The sequence below is a fragment of the Pan troglodytes genome, chromosome 15, assembly GCF_028858775.2.
Source record: "Pan troglodytes isolate AG18354 chromosome 15, NHGRI_mPanTro3-v2.0_pri, whole genome shotgun sequence".
Classification (NCBI taxonomy): Eukaryota; Metazoa; Chordata; class Mammalia; order Primates; family Hominidae; genus Pan; species Pan troglodytes.
In genome coordinates this window covers 70,692,980-70,709,159 of record NC_072413.2, presented here as the reverse complement: position 1 = coordinate 70,709,159, position 16,180 = coordinate 70,692,980, and the positions used below count along the sequence as shown (strand labels likewise).

Here is a 16,180-nt window from a genome sequence, read left to right as displayed (position 1 = left end):
GAGCAGGCTCGGTGGTGCTGCTCTTTCCATTTGCCCCTCCAGATCCATGCTTTTCTGTCTTCACCCTGCTCGGAGCTCGGTAGGCTGTGTGAAGGGGGCTCCCTTCCCCTCTCGCTTCTGTTTAAGGTTGGCCCTTGGGAGAGGACGCAGCAGGCTGATGGAGGATGGATGGAGAGAGTGGTTGGATTGTTTCTTCCCTTGGTTCCTGGCTTCTGCAAGCCATAGCTCCTGTCCTGGGGCTCTGCTAATGGTGCTATCTCCAGGTTCTTGCAAGCACTCTCCCTCTGTCCCTCCAAAAATAGCAGCAGCGGTAATGGCCCCTCCCCACCCTCACCCCTGCCCAAAACCCACCTGGGATGCTTTAACCTACCTTGTCAGATCCCTTAATCACCTCTCCCCATCTCTGTAAATAGTCCCTACACTAAACTCTCAATACCCCCAAAAGAGCAGGCCATTCATCTCTCCTATTTTCTGGGACACCACTGCATCATAGTTCCTGCCCCCAGCTTACCTGGTGCAATGGTAAGGACCACATATCAAACTGTGGCAGTGTGGGGGTATGAGGTCCAGGATCAGAGGAGAGGTTGAAGAAATATTTTAGTAAATCAGAATGATCTCCTGTACCTTAGGTTTGCATCTTTAATTAAAAAAACAGCAGGGGATGGTGGCTCATGCCTATAACCCCAGTGCTTTGGGAGGCTGAGGCAGATGGATTGCTTGAGGCCAGAAGTTTGAGGCTGCAGTGAGCTATGATAGTGCCACTGCACTCCAGCCTGGGTGATAAAGTAAGACCCTGTCTCTAAAAGAGAAAGAAAGAAAGAGAGAGAGAGAGAAAGAGAAAAAAAGAAAGGAGAGAGAAAGAAAGAGAGAATGGAAAGAAAGAAAGGAGGGAGGGAAAGGAAAGAAAGGAGGGAAGGAAAGAAAGAAAAGAAAGAAACACACCAACCCTCTGTCAGGTCAGGAGTTTGGGACACCTGGAGGAAGGGGTTCAGCTTCTCTCTGGTGTCTCTTCTGGGCAGGGCTGGCTCGGGTTGCCACTTCTCTGCTGGCAACCCCAGGGCTTCTCTTCTCAAGCCCCAGGTAGCTGATCAAACTCCTGATACCTTCAGAAAAAAAGGTCGTGGCGTGGCTGTGCTGTGGCCACTCTGCTCATCCGGGGCTTGTGAGGCATTCGCCCTCGCTCCTCTTCCCGTGGATTTTGAAGCTCTCACTTCCCCCTGGGTTGAAGAGAACAACCTTTCTGAGGCTGAACTAGCTTTTCGTGGAGGAAACCAGAGCTGGGCAGCCAGCATGGCCATGAGGAGGTCATGGGGTTGACAGACAAGAGCTGGGATAGGAGGGAATGAGCATACTTGGTTGCCAGCATTGTGCATCGCTTGAGTTTTTGAAACTCTTCCCCGCAAATGAACACATGACCCCTTACAAAACCACCTGTGGGGTTGGGTATTGTTATCCCCGCTTTGTGGATGCAATAAGGGCTCCACGCTCCTGACGCCTGCCTTGTCCGATGTCATGGCTGGAGAGGCAGAAGCATGGCCGTGTGAGCCCACATGCACCCCGCACCCTTTCTGCTCTGGCTCAGCTTCCTCTGGGGGTGTGGGCATGGTCGGAATCTGTCTCTGGATTATGAAATGGAGGTGGAAAAGCTGGACAGGGCTCCAGTGTTCCTCTCCCTCCAGGAGGAGAGAGCACAGGCCCCAAGTCCTCCTCAGGAGCCCTGGGCCCTGCGTGTCCTCCAGGACTGTCCCTCCTGCCCTGCCTGCTTCTAGTGGCCTGACCTGCCTTTCTATCTTTGTTTTTCAGAAGTGGAGCTTCCCCTGAAGAAGGATGGGTTCACCTCAGAAAGCACCACGCTGGAAGCCTTGCTCCGTGGCGAGGGGGTTGAGAAGAAGGTGGATGCCAGGGAGGAGGAAAGCATCCAGGAAATACAGGTATTCCCGCACCTGCTGGGGACCCCACAGAGTGTTCCTGTCACCATAGCGCCTCCAGAACTCCAGCACCGGCCTGGCTCCAGATCCTCCCCTCAAGGGCCGGGGCTCAGTCTCAGACTGCCTTGTTTCTATGGTGGCCAGGAAGCTCCCAAATTCTTTCTGACTTAACCTATCTTCCGAAGCAGTCATTATTGCCTTCACCTCGGTTCCCTTCCCTCTCTTCTGTCTATTCAAAGTGAATTTGTTGAGCCTAGTGAACACAGGGACTGTGCAGGGTCCCAGGGACACAGAGTGGACAAAACAGTCTGAATCCTTGTCCCCATGGAACCAAGAGTCCATTGTCTAGGCTTGAAATGTGGGAGCGTCTGCTCCAGCTACGGCCACGTGAGTCCGGCTTGCCCACCCCCCACCCTCACACCCAGCCTCACTGGTCCCCACGACTGCACACTCCCTTTCCCAGCAGTGCCCAGCCATCCCTCAAGCCCATGCCGTCCTCACCCTTCAGGCGGATGGCTGCTCTGTCCCCATGGGTCCACTACCCTCTATCCATGCCACTTCTAAAACTCTCACTGAATAGGATTATAAGGGTGCACACCTACCGTTTCTTTTTCTTTTTCTTTTTCTTTTTTTTTTTTTGAGACAGAGTCTCACTCTGTCACCCAGGCTGGAGTGCAGTGGCATGATCTCGATCTCGGCTCACTGCAAACTCTACCTCCCGGGTTCAAGTGATTCTTGTGTCTCAGCCTCCCGAGTAGCTGGGATTACGGGCATGTGCCACCATCTGGCTGTTTTTTGTATTTTTAGTAGAGATGGGGTTTCACCATATTGGCCAGGCTGGTCTCGAACTCCTGACCTCAAGTGATCGCCTGCCTCAGCCTCCCAGAGTGCTGGGATTACAGGCGTGAGTCACTGCACCTGACTTCACACCTACCATCTCTTATTTGTTATTTGTCTGGAATCCTCATTGTCTAATACAATGTTTGCCATTGAGTATTGTAATATGAATTAATCCTATTATGAAATAATAGCATTGGTAGTTAATATTAAATTATTAAAATTAAATTGTATTTCTATTAAATTTATATTACATATTAAATGTTTATATTTTATGCTATACCTATTGTGCATATTTAATATTCAATAAATTTATTAATTTATATATTAATTTATTAAAACTACAATTAAATTAATAATAATGGAATAATACATTGCTGGTTGGCTTGGTAAGTTCCATCGATAGCCAGGGCCGATGCGGTCATGCTCACCAGTGTCCCCGGGGCCTTTCCCAAGCTGGGTAGAGTTGAGTCTCGATAAAGGCATTGAATGAATCACAGAATTTGGCCTTCTTCTCCGCCATTCCCGTGTTAAGATGAATTGTCAAATCTTTTCCATTGAGTTGCCACAACACGGCTTGTGTTTGTTCCCTCCTCTCCTTTCCACGAGCTGCAGCCCTAGTGAAGATCCTCATTAACTGTCACCTTTATTTGTCTAAGAGACCTTAGGGTCATCTTTGACTCCTGCTTGTCTCTCACACCTGACATCCTGCTCATCAGGAGCCTTGTCAACTGTGCCTTCAACATAAGCCCAGTTCTCCCGCATCCCCTCTCCATGCACCCACCACTGCTACCCTGGCCCAAGCTGCTCTCATCTTTTGTGTGAACTGCTGCGGTTGTCTTCTCAGTGGTCTCCCTGATAATGCTTGAGGGGCAGTCTTTAAAAAAAATATTTTTTAACAGCAGTTTTAGGTTCACAGCAAAATGAAGAGGATGGTACAGAGATTTCCTATATACCCCTGGTATAGCCTCCCCCATGATCAACATCCTCCACTAGAGTGGTGCATTTGCTATAATAGATGAGCTGCACTGACTCATCATTATCACCCAATGTTCAAAGTCTGCATGACGGTTCACTCTTGGCGTTGCGCATTCAATGGGTTTGAACAAATGTGTAATGGCATCTGTCCACTCTTACGGTATCATACAGAAGTTTCACTGCCCTAAAAATCCTCTGAGCTCCACCTGTTCATCCCTCCCTCCGTCCTAATGCCTGGCAACCACTGGCCGTTTCCCCGTCTCCATAGTTTTGCCTCTTCCAGGATGTCATATACTTGGACTCACAGTATGTCGCCTTTTCAGATTGGCTTCTCTGATTTAGTAACATTCATTTAAGGTTCCTTCATGTCTTTTCATGGCCAGATAGCTCATTTCTTTTTAATGCTGAATAATATTCTGTTGTCTAGATACACCACAGGAGAGGGAGCTTTTTAAAATTTAAGTATATTCTTATCATTTCTGTGCTCAGAACCCGCTACCGCCCCTGCTATCTGAGAGTGAAATTCAGGGCCTTCTCATCCCTCTCTGACTCCACTCTTCCTCTTTTCCTCATCCACTCCACTCCAGGCACAACAATCTCCTTCTGTTCCTCCCAGAACATGCCAGGCCTGTCCCAGACCTCAGGCCTTTGCCCTGGCCATTTCCCCAGATGTACACTTGTCTCTCACCCTCACCTTCTTCATTTTTTAATTTTTATTTTTTATTATTTATTAATTAATTTATTTTTGAGACAGAGTCTCGCTGTGTCGCCCAGGCTGGAGTGAAGTGGTGCAATCTCGGCTCGCTGCAACCTCTGCCTACTGGGTTCAAGTGATTCTCCTGTCTCAGCCTCCTGAATAGCTGGGATTACAGGTGCGCACCACCACCTCTGGCTGATTTTTGTATTTTTAGTAGAGACGAGGATTCACCATGTTTGCCAGGCTGGTCTCGAACTCCTGACTGCAGGTGATCCACCCACTTCGGCCTCCCAAGGTGCTGGGATTACAGGCATGAGCCACGGTGCCCGGCCTTCCTCTTCTCTCAAAGTTGTCCCTGACCGTGCTGTACTTCATCCCACACCCTTGCCCTGCCTGCCCCTGCCTCCCGATTCCACTCTGCTTTTCTTGTTCTTTTCCATCACTCTTATCATCATCTAATGTACTTTCTAATTTACTTACTTATTATGTCATTGTTTATTGTCTGTTTTCTTCCAGTAGAATGTAAACTCCTCGAGGGCAGGATCCGTTGCCAGTTTTGCTTGCTTATATCTCATAAGCACCCAAACAGTGCTTGGTGCTTACCAGGTGCAACATAAATATTTGTTGAATGGACACATGAGGGAACAGATTCCAGGAATCGCCCTGTCCCCAGTTCTTCCCATCTCTGACATGTCCTACTTTGCTAGCTGACCTTTTGTTCTAGAGCAAAACTCTGCTAAAAAACTGTTGTTTCCCACTAAATAAATCGAAAAGGATGAGCGTGACCTTCCTGGGCCTGTGCTCTCCATTCCTAACCTAGTTTTCAGGCTTATTTTCCACTACTCCTTTCCCCGCTCTGTTCTTCAGCCTTCTTCCCTCCATGCCATTGGTCCCGCTGTGCCCTTTATCTGGCATGCCTTTTCTTCCATCTCCATGTGTACAAATCTCACTCATCTTTTAGACTCAACCCCAGTGCCACCTTCCCCATCAAGCCTTTCTTGATCTCCCCTCCAGCCAGAGGGATCTCTTCTTGCCTTTGGTGTTTAAGCCACCTACTGCTTTCTTCCTTGTGTGTGTGTATGTGACTTTCAGATTTTGAAGTCAAGGTCTGTCATCTCTGTGTGACTTGCTAGAGTATTTTTTTGCTTAGTTCATGTAATTTGACAGAATCAATGAATGGGGCAGAGCCACTGCCCAGAGCCTTCATGCTCTGGGTATGTGGGTCCCTTTCCCTTTAAAGCTGGTGGTGGGCTTGAGTTCTTCTCATGCAGCACTGGGCTGGTGCTGTATTGTCGTCATCATGTCACCATCATCTCCTATGTAAACTGAAGGTCTGCTGAGTGCAGCGCGTGGGTCTGCTGTCTACTGTGCTAGAAGACAAAGCCAGGACCATAAGTCAAATGAGTTTACGTGTTTTTATTGACTTTGCATTATTAAAATACACATGTAGCGAATGGATTATGCTTTTTCATTCATTCATTCATTTGACCAAAGTTTCATGAGGGCTTCCTCTGTGCAGGCACTGTGCTGGGTGCTAGGGACACAGAGACCAAGAGATACCTATCCTCTCTACTCATATTCGAATGTGACACACAGGCAGGAAACAAGGAATACAAATAAAATAATTGCATTTTAGGATAAAATCAATGAGAACAAACAGTATGAAGATTCAGCATCAGAGTAGAGTTCCTGAGGAAGATGAGGGATTTTTTTTTTTTTTTTTTTTGAGACGGAGTCTCGCCTCGTCACCCAGGCTGGAGTGCAATGGTGCAATCTCAGCTGACTGCAGCCTCCACCTCCCAGGTTCAAACGATTCTCCTGCCTCAGCCTTCTGAGTAGCTGGGATTACAGGTGCCCACCACCACGCCCAACTATTTTTTGCGTTTTTAGTAGAAACGGGGTTTTACCATATTGGCCAGGCTGGTCTCGAACTCCTAACCTCGTGATCCGCCTGCCTCGGCCTCCCAAAGTGCTGGGATTACAGGCGTGAGCCACCGCATCTGGTCGAGTTGAGGGATTTAACCTCAACCCTATGGGATGAGAAGAGTCAGGAAAGTGATGGTCCTGGGGAAGAGCTTTCTGGGCAGAGGAGCAGTGGGTGTGATGGCCCCAAGACAGGTCAGAGCTGGTTTTGTTGAGAGAACAGAAGACCTGTGTGGCCGGGGTATTGTGCCAGGGAAAAAAGAGCCCAGGAGTTCGACAGGTGGGCCGAGACCAGACCACCTAGTTCCCACAGGACAGGGAAGTGGCTTTTGGTTCCATGTGATACAAAGAAGGAAGCCATTTGGAAGATTTTGATCAGGGCCATGAATTTGTATTTCATAAAGATCCTGTTGCCTGCTGCATGGAGAGGAGATTGGATGTGGGGCCAGCAATGGAAGGAGGGAAATCAGGAGATTTTTGCAGTATTCCAGGCCAGAGATAATGTAGTCTTTAAAAAGGATTTTTTTTTTTTTTTTAAACACAACCACAAACCGCTGTTATCACCATAAAGACTGTTTAGAGTAACAGGGAGAAAAGTTATTTTAAAATGTGTTTATTTTCCAGATAATGTCCTTGGACAAGGAATGCATGTCTGTTACTGGGGGGTCAGCTGACTTTGTAGTTGGACACCCCACCCCCGTCGGCGACTCCTGATACAGGACTCCCCCTCCGCTTCCTGAGGTCTGAAACAAGCTTTGTTTGTTAGAAACTCCTGGCTCCTCCTGAATTATGTCGAGAGGCTTCTGGTGTCAGGGCCGCATCGCAGGAAATGCAGACACACTGGGTCTGCCGCCATCACATCTGAGGCCCAGGGCATAGACAGAGGCTTTAGAGTCACAGGGAAGCTGATGGGCAGAGGGAGGATGGAGCCTCAGGGAGAAGAGAAGTCAGTTTACTCCCAGATATGGAGGCCATGTGACACTCTGGGGACTAGCTCAGCTGCCTCTACCAGTCTTTCACCTTCCAACCCAGAGTCCATATTGCGGGTAATAAATACCCTTATAATGAAAAATGAGAGTCGGAGTTGTACTGAGATGCCAGAGGCTATGACCTTTAAATTCGAGGCACTTGGAGCTTACCATGATTAAGTGACTTCAAGACCTGGAAAGTTTGCAAGATGGTTCTATGAACAGCAACAACAGTCATAACCAGACCTTATATTTATACTATGTCTTTGCCCCAAAGGCTGCAGAGCATTTGACCTGTCACTGTCTCAGTCGGCTTTTGCTAGTGTTCCCACCTACAGGTCAGGAACTCAAGAGACTTATACTGTGAATGGGGACTGACGTTTCCTAGTTATGGGCCAGAGGTCATGTCCAGCAGACAATGCTTTTTCTCTGTTAGATGGTTAAGGCTGGCTCAGAGACCCGTTAAGTGCTGTTAGCTGGTGGATTCCCAAATAAACCTAGTAGAAAAGGCAAAGAAGAATTTACTAGACCTGTTTTGAGTTCTTTGGATGGATTGGGTGACTAGAAGTGTCCTGATCCCTGTGATTTAGAGCAGAACATTCTAGTCAGGGGCAGTGGTGGAAGATCACTGCCTGGTGGCTCACCCCGGGCTTCCTGCTTTGAGGACAGGCCAGAGGTGTCATCCAGGAGGCAGCTTAAACAGCGATGGTTATCAGACAACAGTGCAGTGTGTGCCACTGTCTCAGCCTTCTCAACATATTTGTGATCTTTGACCCATCACCACAAGGAAGAGGAGATAGGGTTACCCTGTGTAATATGGTACTTGTTCCCCTTACTAGCTCCATCTTATGCCATCTCTCCTTGAGCCACTAAGCACTGGTCACACTGGCCTTTCTGCTCCTTGGACAAGCCGTGTTCCTCTCCCTGCCTCAGGGAGTTTGCTTATGCTCTTTCCTCTGCCTAGAACCTTTTCCCTCCCTCCCCTCTGTCCTCATTCACAAGGCCAGTCTTTGCTCATCCTCCACATCTCAACTTCTCAGCTCATGTTCTCATGTAGGCCTCCCCTGGCCCTTGGATTAGGGAAAACTCCCTCCTAACACCCTCTCATAGCACTTTGAACTTGCCTACCACTGTTTTGAGAAGAGTTGTAATTATATGGTGACATATGCACATTGTTTAAATCTGTTCTCCCTTTCCTAGACTGGAAAGTCCATTTGGGGCTGGGACTGTAGCCATTTTGCAGCTTGCCTAGCATGGAGCCTGCCATGTAGTCAGCACTAGATAAATGTTTGTAGATGGAATGAATGAATTCCTATTGTATAATTGGGGAAACTGAAGGATGAAGAGATGATGACTTGCCCTAGTTCACACAGTGAGCCCATAAAGAACCCCCCAGGTGGCCAGGTGTGGTAGCTCATCTGCATGGTATGCCTGTAATCCTAGCACTTTGGGAGGCTGGGGTGGGAGGATCACTTGAGACCAGGTGTTCGAGGTCAGCCCGGGCAACATAGTGAGACCCCCATCTCTACAAAACATAAATTAGCCAGGCATGGTGGCATGTGCCTGCAGTCCCAGCTACTTGGCAGGCTGAGGTGGGAGGATCGCTTAGGCCTGGGAGGTTGAGGCTGCATTGAGCCGTGATTGTGCCACTGCACTCCAGCCTGGGCAATAGAGTGAGTCCCTGTCTCAGAAAAAAAAAAAAACAAACGAAAAACCCTCTGGGCCCCCTGACATGGAGCCCAGTGAGCTCCATGCCCCTTCCCTCTTTTCCTGCTCCCATTGTGGGGCTGGGCCCTCTGCTACAGTCTTTTATCCCTCCCTCAAGCCCAGAGGAACACATCCTGCCTCCTTCCTTGCTCTAAAGGGAGTGACGTGCTTAGGCCCCCACATGGAGAGTATGCCAGATTACATCTGGAATTCTCAGCCACTGTGCTGAGAAATGAATGGGGAACCCTGAGCCGATGAACCTGACCTTGCTTTGGTCATGGCTTCACTGGATGATCTGGAGCACTCAAAACTGTTTTCAGCCTCAGTGTATTCACCTGCAAAATGGAAATTGGATTCTATGTTGCAATGTGACTGGCGGGCTGCTGGAGAGAGAGAATTTCAAATTCATGATCTTTAAGCTCCATGACAAGTCGGGTACTAAATGAAAGTCTATTTTTCTTAAAAAAAAAAAAGAAAAAAAAGCAGTGGCTTATTATGAACAGCACATTCGTGTTAAATCTGGTCAGATGAACAGGAAGTTACTTGTTTTCATCATACAGGGCAGGGTTCCAGAATGGCAGGGAAAGGAGAAACATTTTCATATTTCTGAGGTGGCCCTTTGGGAGCAAAAAGAAACATTACATTTACAAAAGTAAACATTTTGGCCCCACATAGAAAAGGGCCCCTACCAGCATAGTCTCTTGTTAGAAAACTCTTCTTGGGCAAAAAGAATGGAAAAAGGTCAGTGTTCTGGGAGGACTTGTCTGGAAGGGGCCCAAGGGCTTAGGAGAGCCTCGGTAGTGCCAAGAGTTCAAACTCCAGACAGCGTTTCAGAGGGCCCAACTGCCCAAGCAAAGGCAGCGTCTTCACTTTGTTAAAAAATAACAACAAATCAGAACACCCTTAAAATTACTCTCTGATGGTTTTTCCCTTTGCATTTCGTTTCTCACCTTTTCTATTTTTTTTTTTTTCATTTCAGAGGGTTTTGGAAAATGATGAAAATGTAGAAGAAGGGAATGAAGAAGAGGATTTGGAAGAGGATATTCCCAAGCGAAAGAACAGGACTAGAGGACGGGTAAGTTGGGGATGACATGAGCGAGGAAAGAGATGAGGGAGGCTGGGGTGCCCGGCCAACGATTGATCTCCACAGCAGCTAGATGGAAATCATGGCCATGGTCTTACATGGAGAACGCTCAAAGGAGAAAACTCCAGAACAGCTCTGATCCCAGGTCGTAGCCTGGAAGAGTTCAGAGCTGGCAAGAGGGAGGAGAGGAGGCAGAGGGGGTACCCTGAGTGGGTGGTGAGGTCTGGGGAGGGCTGAAGGGTGGGATCAAGGTGAGGGTGGAAGATAAGGAGAATGTGCCTGTTGTCACCACTGCTTGGTTACTAAAGAAGGCTGGACATTTCCTGCCTTGTCCCTGGTGCTGTGCCAGAATGACAGAGTCAGGATACCTGCTTTTGGGGTACATGGTCACAGGAAGGGGAACATCACACACTGGGGCCTGTTGTGGGATAGGTGCTGGGGGGAGGGATAGCATTAGGAGATATACCTAATATTAAATTATGAGTTAATAGGTGCAGCACACCAACATGGCACATGTATGCATATGTAACTAACCTGTACATTGTGCACATGTACCCTAAAACTTAAAGTATAATAAAAAAATAAATAAACCATAATCATGACTTTAAAAAAAAAAAAAGTTTGCCGGGGTAGCAGGGGGCTGCAGCTGGTGGCTCCCAGTGGGTTTGGCATGAGCTCTGGAGGCTTGAGACCATCCCAGGGGTCCTGGGATGGGACAAGGAGAAAGCCAGAGCCTGGGGAAGGGCAGAGGGGAAACCCAGGTGGAAGGAATAAAAACAAGAGACTGGTCAGGCACTTCCAGGCATTCAGGTTGAATCTAGAGTTCACGCCCGAAGGGGCTTTCTGTGGTGGCCATCTGGGGTCTGCAAGGGCATGTGACAATAACCAGGTGGAGAGGGACCTCCAGAAGTAAACTGCTGCTGTCCACCTGGAAAATGGACTCTCAGGCTTGAGGATCTCACCCCTTCAGGCTCTAGGCGGGACTCTTACCCCTCCCACGGATAAGCACTTAGTCCCAGGCATTCTGTGGGTTTGCTGCCAATGATAACCATGGCAGGGCTCTCCACTCTTGTGGTTCTCATGCCTCAGCAGACATTAGTATCACTGAGAGAGCTTATTGAATGCAGATTCCCAGGACCCCACTCAGAAATTCTGCTTTAGGAGCTCTGGGGCAGGGCTTTATACTATATTAGAAGCAAGTTCCCAGGCGGCCACTGCACGTCGGCCAGCGCGGCACACACTGAGCTGAGATGCTCCAGCCTGTCGCATGTGGGGCTGTGCAGCCTGTGCAGGGGCTGGGCGGGCAGCTCTCTGATGGTGCACTTCTGGTACAGCTGGGACCAGCCTCATCACTTAGCAAGATTTTGGCTATCTTGGCTCGTCTCTTCTTTTCTCCTACTTTTTGTCGATTTGTGTTTGTTTGATTTTTTTTCTGGAGTATTTGAAAACAAGTTCTAGACATCTTATCATTTAACTGACACATATCTCAGTGTGTGTCTTTAACAGATATCATTATCATACCCAATAAAATAATAGTTATAATACCTACTATCTAGTCCCTTATCGTTTCCCCTTTTGTCAAAAAATGCCATTTTATAGTTGGTTTGTTTGAAACTGAAGTCTCCCGGATTCCACAGCATACCTCTTCTGTATTCTCTTCTGTATTGCACCCCACGACACACATTTTTTTTTTCTCCATGCCATTAATTTGTTGAAGAATTTGGGTTGTTTGTCTTGTGGAACTTCTCACATTCTAGAAGTGGTGGGAGGGTGGTATTTAATGTCTTTCTCCATCCTCTGTGTTTCCTGAAAACTGGTAGTTTGATTAGAAACTTGCTTAGATTCAAGGTGTGTGCTTGTGTGTGTGTGTTTGTGTATGTGTGTACAAACATTTCTTGTGGGGAGGTAAGAATCCTTCCTAGGTGGTGATAGGTTCTTCTCGTATCACATCAGGGGCATACCCTGTCCAGTTCTGCTTTGGGTGGTGTTTCAATTGATCAGTAGATTTGAGTGTTGTCAGCCTGATCTCTCCCTTATACAGTTCCTCATCAAGTTTTTACTTAATGATTTTTGCAGCCATTGATAAACTGGCCTAGACCCATTCACGGAGGGGAGGGTATTAAAAAGAAAATTGAATTCCATTATTAAAGGAGACTTTTGAGCTTGGACTTCCTGGGCCTTTGGTGAACTCCCAAAGAGCTGTGCATGTCCAGACCCACTTCCTTTCCTTCTCTCACCCCAACCAAACTGACTCAAGTGTGGGAAATGGTCCTCTTCACACCTCTCCCCAACCTACATTTAGAAGATTGAGCTTGCAGTCAGTGGATATGAATTGGGTGTCTGTGAAAACATCAGCAGTCAGTGCAACCATGTATATTTACTGTGTACTTCCTGTAAACCAGGCAATGTGATGGGCTCTGTATAACAAGAGCTACAACATAGAGAGTGATGCCTTTGTGCCAGGTGCTTTAGACTCCTATCTCTGTTTCTGCACTGTGCATTATGGCAGCTGCTGGCCACATGTGGCTACTGAGTCCTCAAAATGTGTCTAGTCCTAATGGAAATGTGCTGTAAATGTAAAATAAATATGAAATTTTGAAGACTTAGTATGAAAAAGGAATGCAGAACATCTCATTCTTAATTTTTATATTGATTAAATTATAAAACTATCATATTTTGGATATATTGTTAAATAAAATATATTATTAAAATTAATTGCACCTATCTATTTTTTTTAAAAAAATGTGCTGCTGGAAATTTTAAAATGATGAGTGTGGCTCACATTGTATTTCTATTGGTCAGAACTTCTTTCATTTCCACAAGCTGGTACTATTGCTCCCAGGGGGGTTAAGCAATTTGTTCAAGGTCACTCAGCCTAGTAAGGAAGAGGCTAAGATTTGAACACAGGTCTGTGCTTTCTCCTCTGAGTTCATGCCTGGCCCAGGGCCCAGCATATAGCCAATGATTAGCTTGTCGAATGAATGATTGAATGATGGAAAAGAGAAAGAAAAGTCGTATTTCAGCTGTAGGGGAGATGAGAGACACCTGAACACAGTGAGGGGGCTGGATGGAGCCTAGACTGGCTCTGGGCCCACCAGATACTGGCCAGGCAGCAGCTGAATGGTTCCATGTTGTACAGTGATACTGTGGACATGTTACCCATGCACGGAGCCATGGAAGGACCCAGAAGGCTGTGGGCAAGCCTCCTGTGCTGGGGTGTGTGAAGCCGCTGCACTCACAGCCTCAGTTCAGCTGTTTTGCCCATGCTTTATTTTTATAATTATTATGTTTTAGAGATGGGGGCCTCACTCTGTTGCTCAGGCTGATCTGGAACTCCTGGCCTCAAGCGATCCTCTTGTCCGGGTCTCCCAAAGTGCCGGGATTACAGGCATGAGCCACCATACCCAGCTCATTGCCCACCCTTTAAAGTGGTATATTCCAGCTGCTGCTGGCACTGGAGAACAACTATGCCCATTTGTCTTGTCAGAACCTAGAGGCAGTCTAAGTCTTGACACCTCTGTGTGTGGTCTCTGGATGGTGGCATTAATATCATCTGGGAGCTCATTAGGAATGCAGAAGCCCAGACTCCACACTAGATTAATGAGAATTAGAGTCTGCACTTTGACAAGCCCCCAGGTGCTTTGTGTGCTCACTGAGGAGGCCAGGGCTAAGGTAGGGATTACAGAATAGGCTCTGCTTTATTTGAACTTAGACCTTGCAAGTTCAAATTCCAGCTCTACCACTTACTACACGTTGGATGAATTATGTAACCTCTGTGATGGTGGGCAAATTGTATAAGTACCCTGGGCCTCAGTTTCTTCATCAGTAAGTTTTGAGTGCTTCATACTGCCTAGATATTATCAGGAGGGGGCAAGCAAAGGGAATAACTCTTGGAATTTTGATAATGGGTATTCTCTGAGTGGTGAGGGGAGCCCAACAATTAATAATTGTGTCTTTGGTAACTTCAGCCCAAGAAGTCAAAGCTCTTTAAAATTCATGAGATTCTTGTGAGTCATCCATGTGAGTATTACCAATTAATCAATTATCAATCAATCATGAAGTATTTATTTATGTACTGTGGTGTTCAGGTGCCTCTCAAACTTTATGTGCATATGGAGCACCTGAGGATCTTGTTAAAATACAAATTCTGATGCAGTAAGTCCATGGGGTGGGGGCTGAGCTCCTGCCTTTTTAATAAGCTCCCAAGTGATGCTGGAGCTGCTGGTGTCAGGACCACACTTTAAATAGCAAGGGTGTAGGCTGGGTGCGGTGGCTCACAACTGTAATCCCAGCACTTTGGGAAGCCGAGGTGGGAGGATGGTTTGAGCCCAGGAGTTTGAGACCAGCCTGGGGGCAACATGGTGAGAACTCATCTCTGAAAAAATTAGCCAGGCAGAGCGGTGTGCACCTCTGGTTACAGCTACTTGGGAGGCTGAGGTGGGAGGATCACTGGAGCCTGAGTGGTTAAGGCTTCAGTGAGCTGTGATTGTGCTACTGCACTCCAGCCCTAGTGACAGAGTGAGACCCCATCTCAAAAAAAAAAAAAAAAAAAAGGCCTGGCACGGTGGCTCACACCTGTAATCCCAGCACTTTGGGAGGCCAAGGCGGGTGGATCACGAGGTCAGGAGATTGAGACCATCCTGGCTAACAGGGTGAAACCCCGTCTCTACTAAAGATATGAAAATTTAGCTGGGCATGCCGGCATGCACCTGTAATCCCAGCTACTCAGGGGGCTGAGGTGGAGAATCACTTGAACCCGAGAGGCGGAGGCGGAGGTTGCAGTGAGCCGAGATTGAGCCACTGCACTCCAGCCTGCATGACAGAGTGACTCCGTCTCAAAAAAAAAAAAAAAAAAATAGCAAGGGTGTAGAGCAGTGGTTCTCAATTTTTTTGATCTCAGGAATTCCTTACACTGAGAGCCCCCAAAGGCTGTTATTCAGGTTATAACCAGTAATATTCATACCACTAATGATATTTGCCATTTTAGAAATTAAAAAGGTTGTCTCTCTGAACCTATTGTGGTTTAAGAGGTAGCCCAGTAAAAAAGATTTAAAAGAAAAATAAAACAAATTTTAAACTAGAGAATACACACACAGTGACAGCATCATCACGTGTCATGTCGCCTCTGGAAGACTCCACTGGATGCCTGTGAGAGCGTGAGAGTGAACAAGGCAGATCACGTTTTAGGACTCCTATGAAAATAGTTCAGACACTGCAGAGTCCCTGAAAGGACACTCAGGGATCCCCCAGGATTCCTGGGCCACACTGTTTGAGAACAACTGGTATAGAAGATCTAGCTCTCTGCTTGGGACTGAGTCTGTCCTAGTCAAGGGTCTTTCAGCTTCAATAAAAATGGGAAGGATTTGAAAAGCTGCCAGGCCACTGCCCCAAATTTGAGCAACCTTTGAAGATCCAAACCACAGGAAGAGCAGGAACATGGCAGGGACTTAGCATTGGGAAACAGTAAGGAACCCAGGTAGTTTCTGGCCTCTACTTCTCCCTCCTTCATTCTTCCTGCTTCCATGTGTACATGGCCCCATAAGGCTCCTGAATGTATGGGCCCTCAGTTCAAGTGGCCTATACTAGCTAGGGTCACTGTTTTCTAATTCCAAACCCCTTGGAGGTAGGATCTGATTGGCCCAGCTTGAATCAGGTGACTACTCCCGAGCCAGCCAATCAACTGTGGCCAGTGGGACAGGGCCATGTGGTACACTCATGGCTGCCATGGCCCAGCAGTGTGGGAATACTGGTAGAGAGGAATGAAGTAGGGTGGGCAGTTCTTGGGGAAGAAGGATTGGCTTCCTTTGGCTGGTCACCTTCAAAGCTTTCTATAACAGAGCCTGGAGACCTAGGTCCTGCTCCTTCTGCTGGCCCTGGGACTGTGGACAGGTGAGAACCTGCTTCATCAAGGGCCAGCTAGGAATCATAACACTGCTTGGTCTAACTCATAGGGGTATTGTAGGAATTAACTGAGCTACTATATGCAAAAGAGCTTTGCACGCTATGTGCTAAGTGTTAGGGGGTCATAATAAAGTATAGAATGCCATTTTTGCCCTCA

At 47.3% G+C, this 16,180-nt stretch overlaps 1 protein-coding gene across 2 annotated transcripts in view; it reads left to right on the top strand.

Annotated features, from left to right (window-relative positions):
• Positions 1-16,180, top strand: part of DPF3 (double PHD fingers 3) — a 285,829-nt gene that overhangs the window by 161,239 nt on the left and 108,410 nt on the right. For both annotated transcript variants that reach the window (XR_008539040.2, XM_054666070.2), the window contains exons 4-5: positions 1,804-1,931; positions 10,018-10,113. Coding sequence is in view for 1 of the 2 variants with exons in the window: in XM_054666070.2 (XP_054522045.1) it covers positions 1,804-1,931; positions 10,018-10,113 (224 nt within the window). In the remaining variant the exon portion in view is untranslated. The remainder of the gene's footprint in view (positions 1-1,803; positions 1,932-10,017; positions 10,114-16,180) is intronic.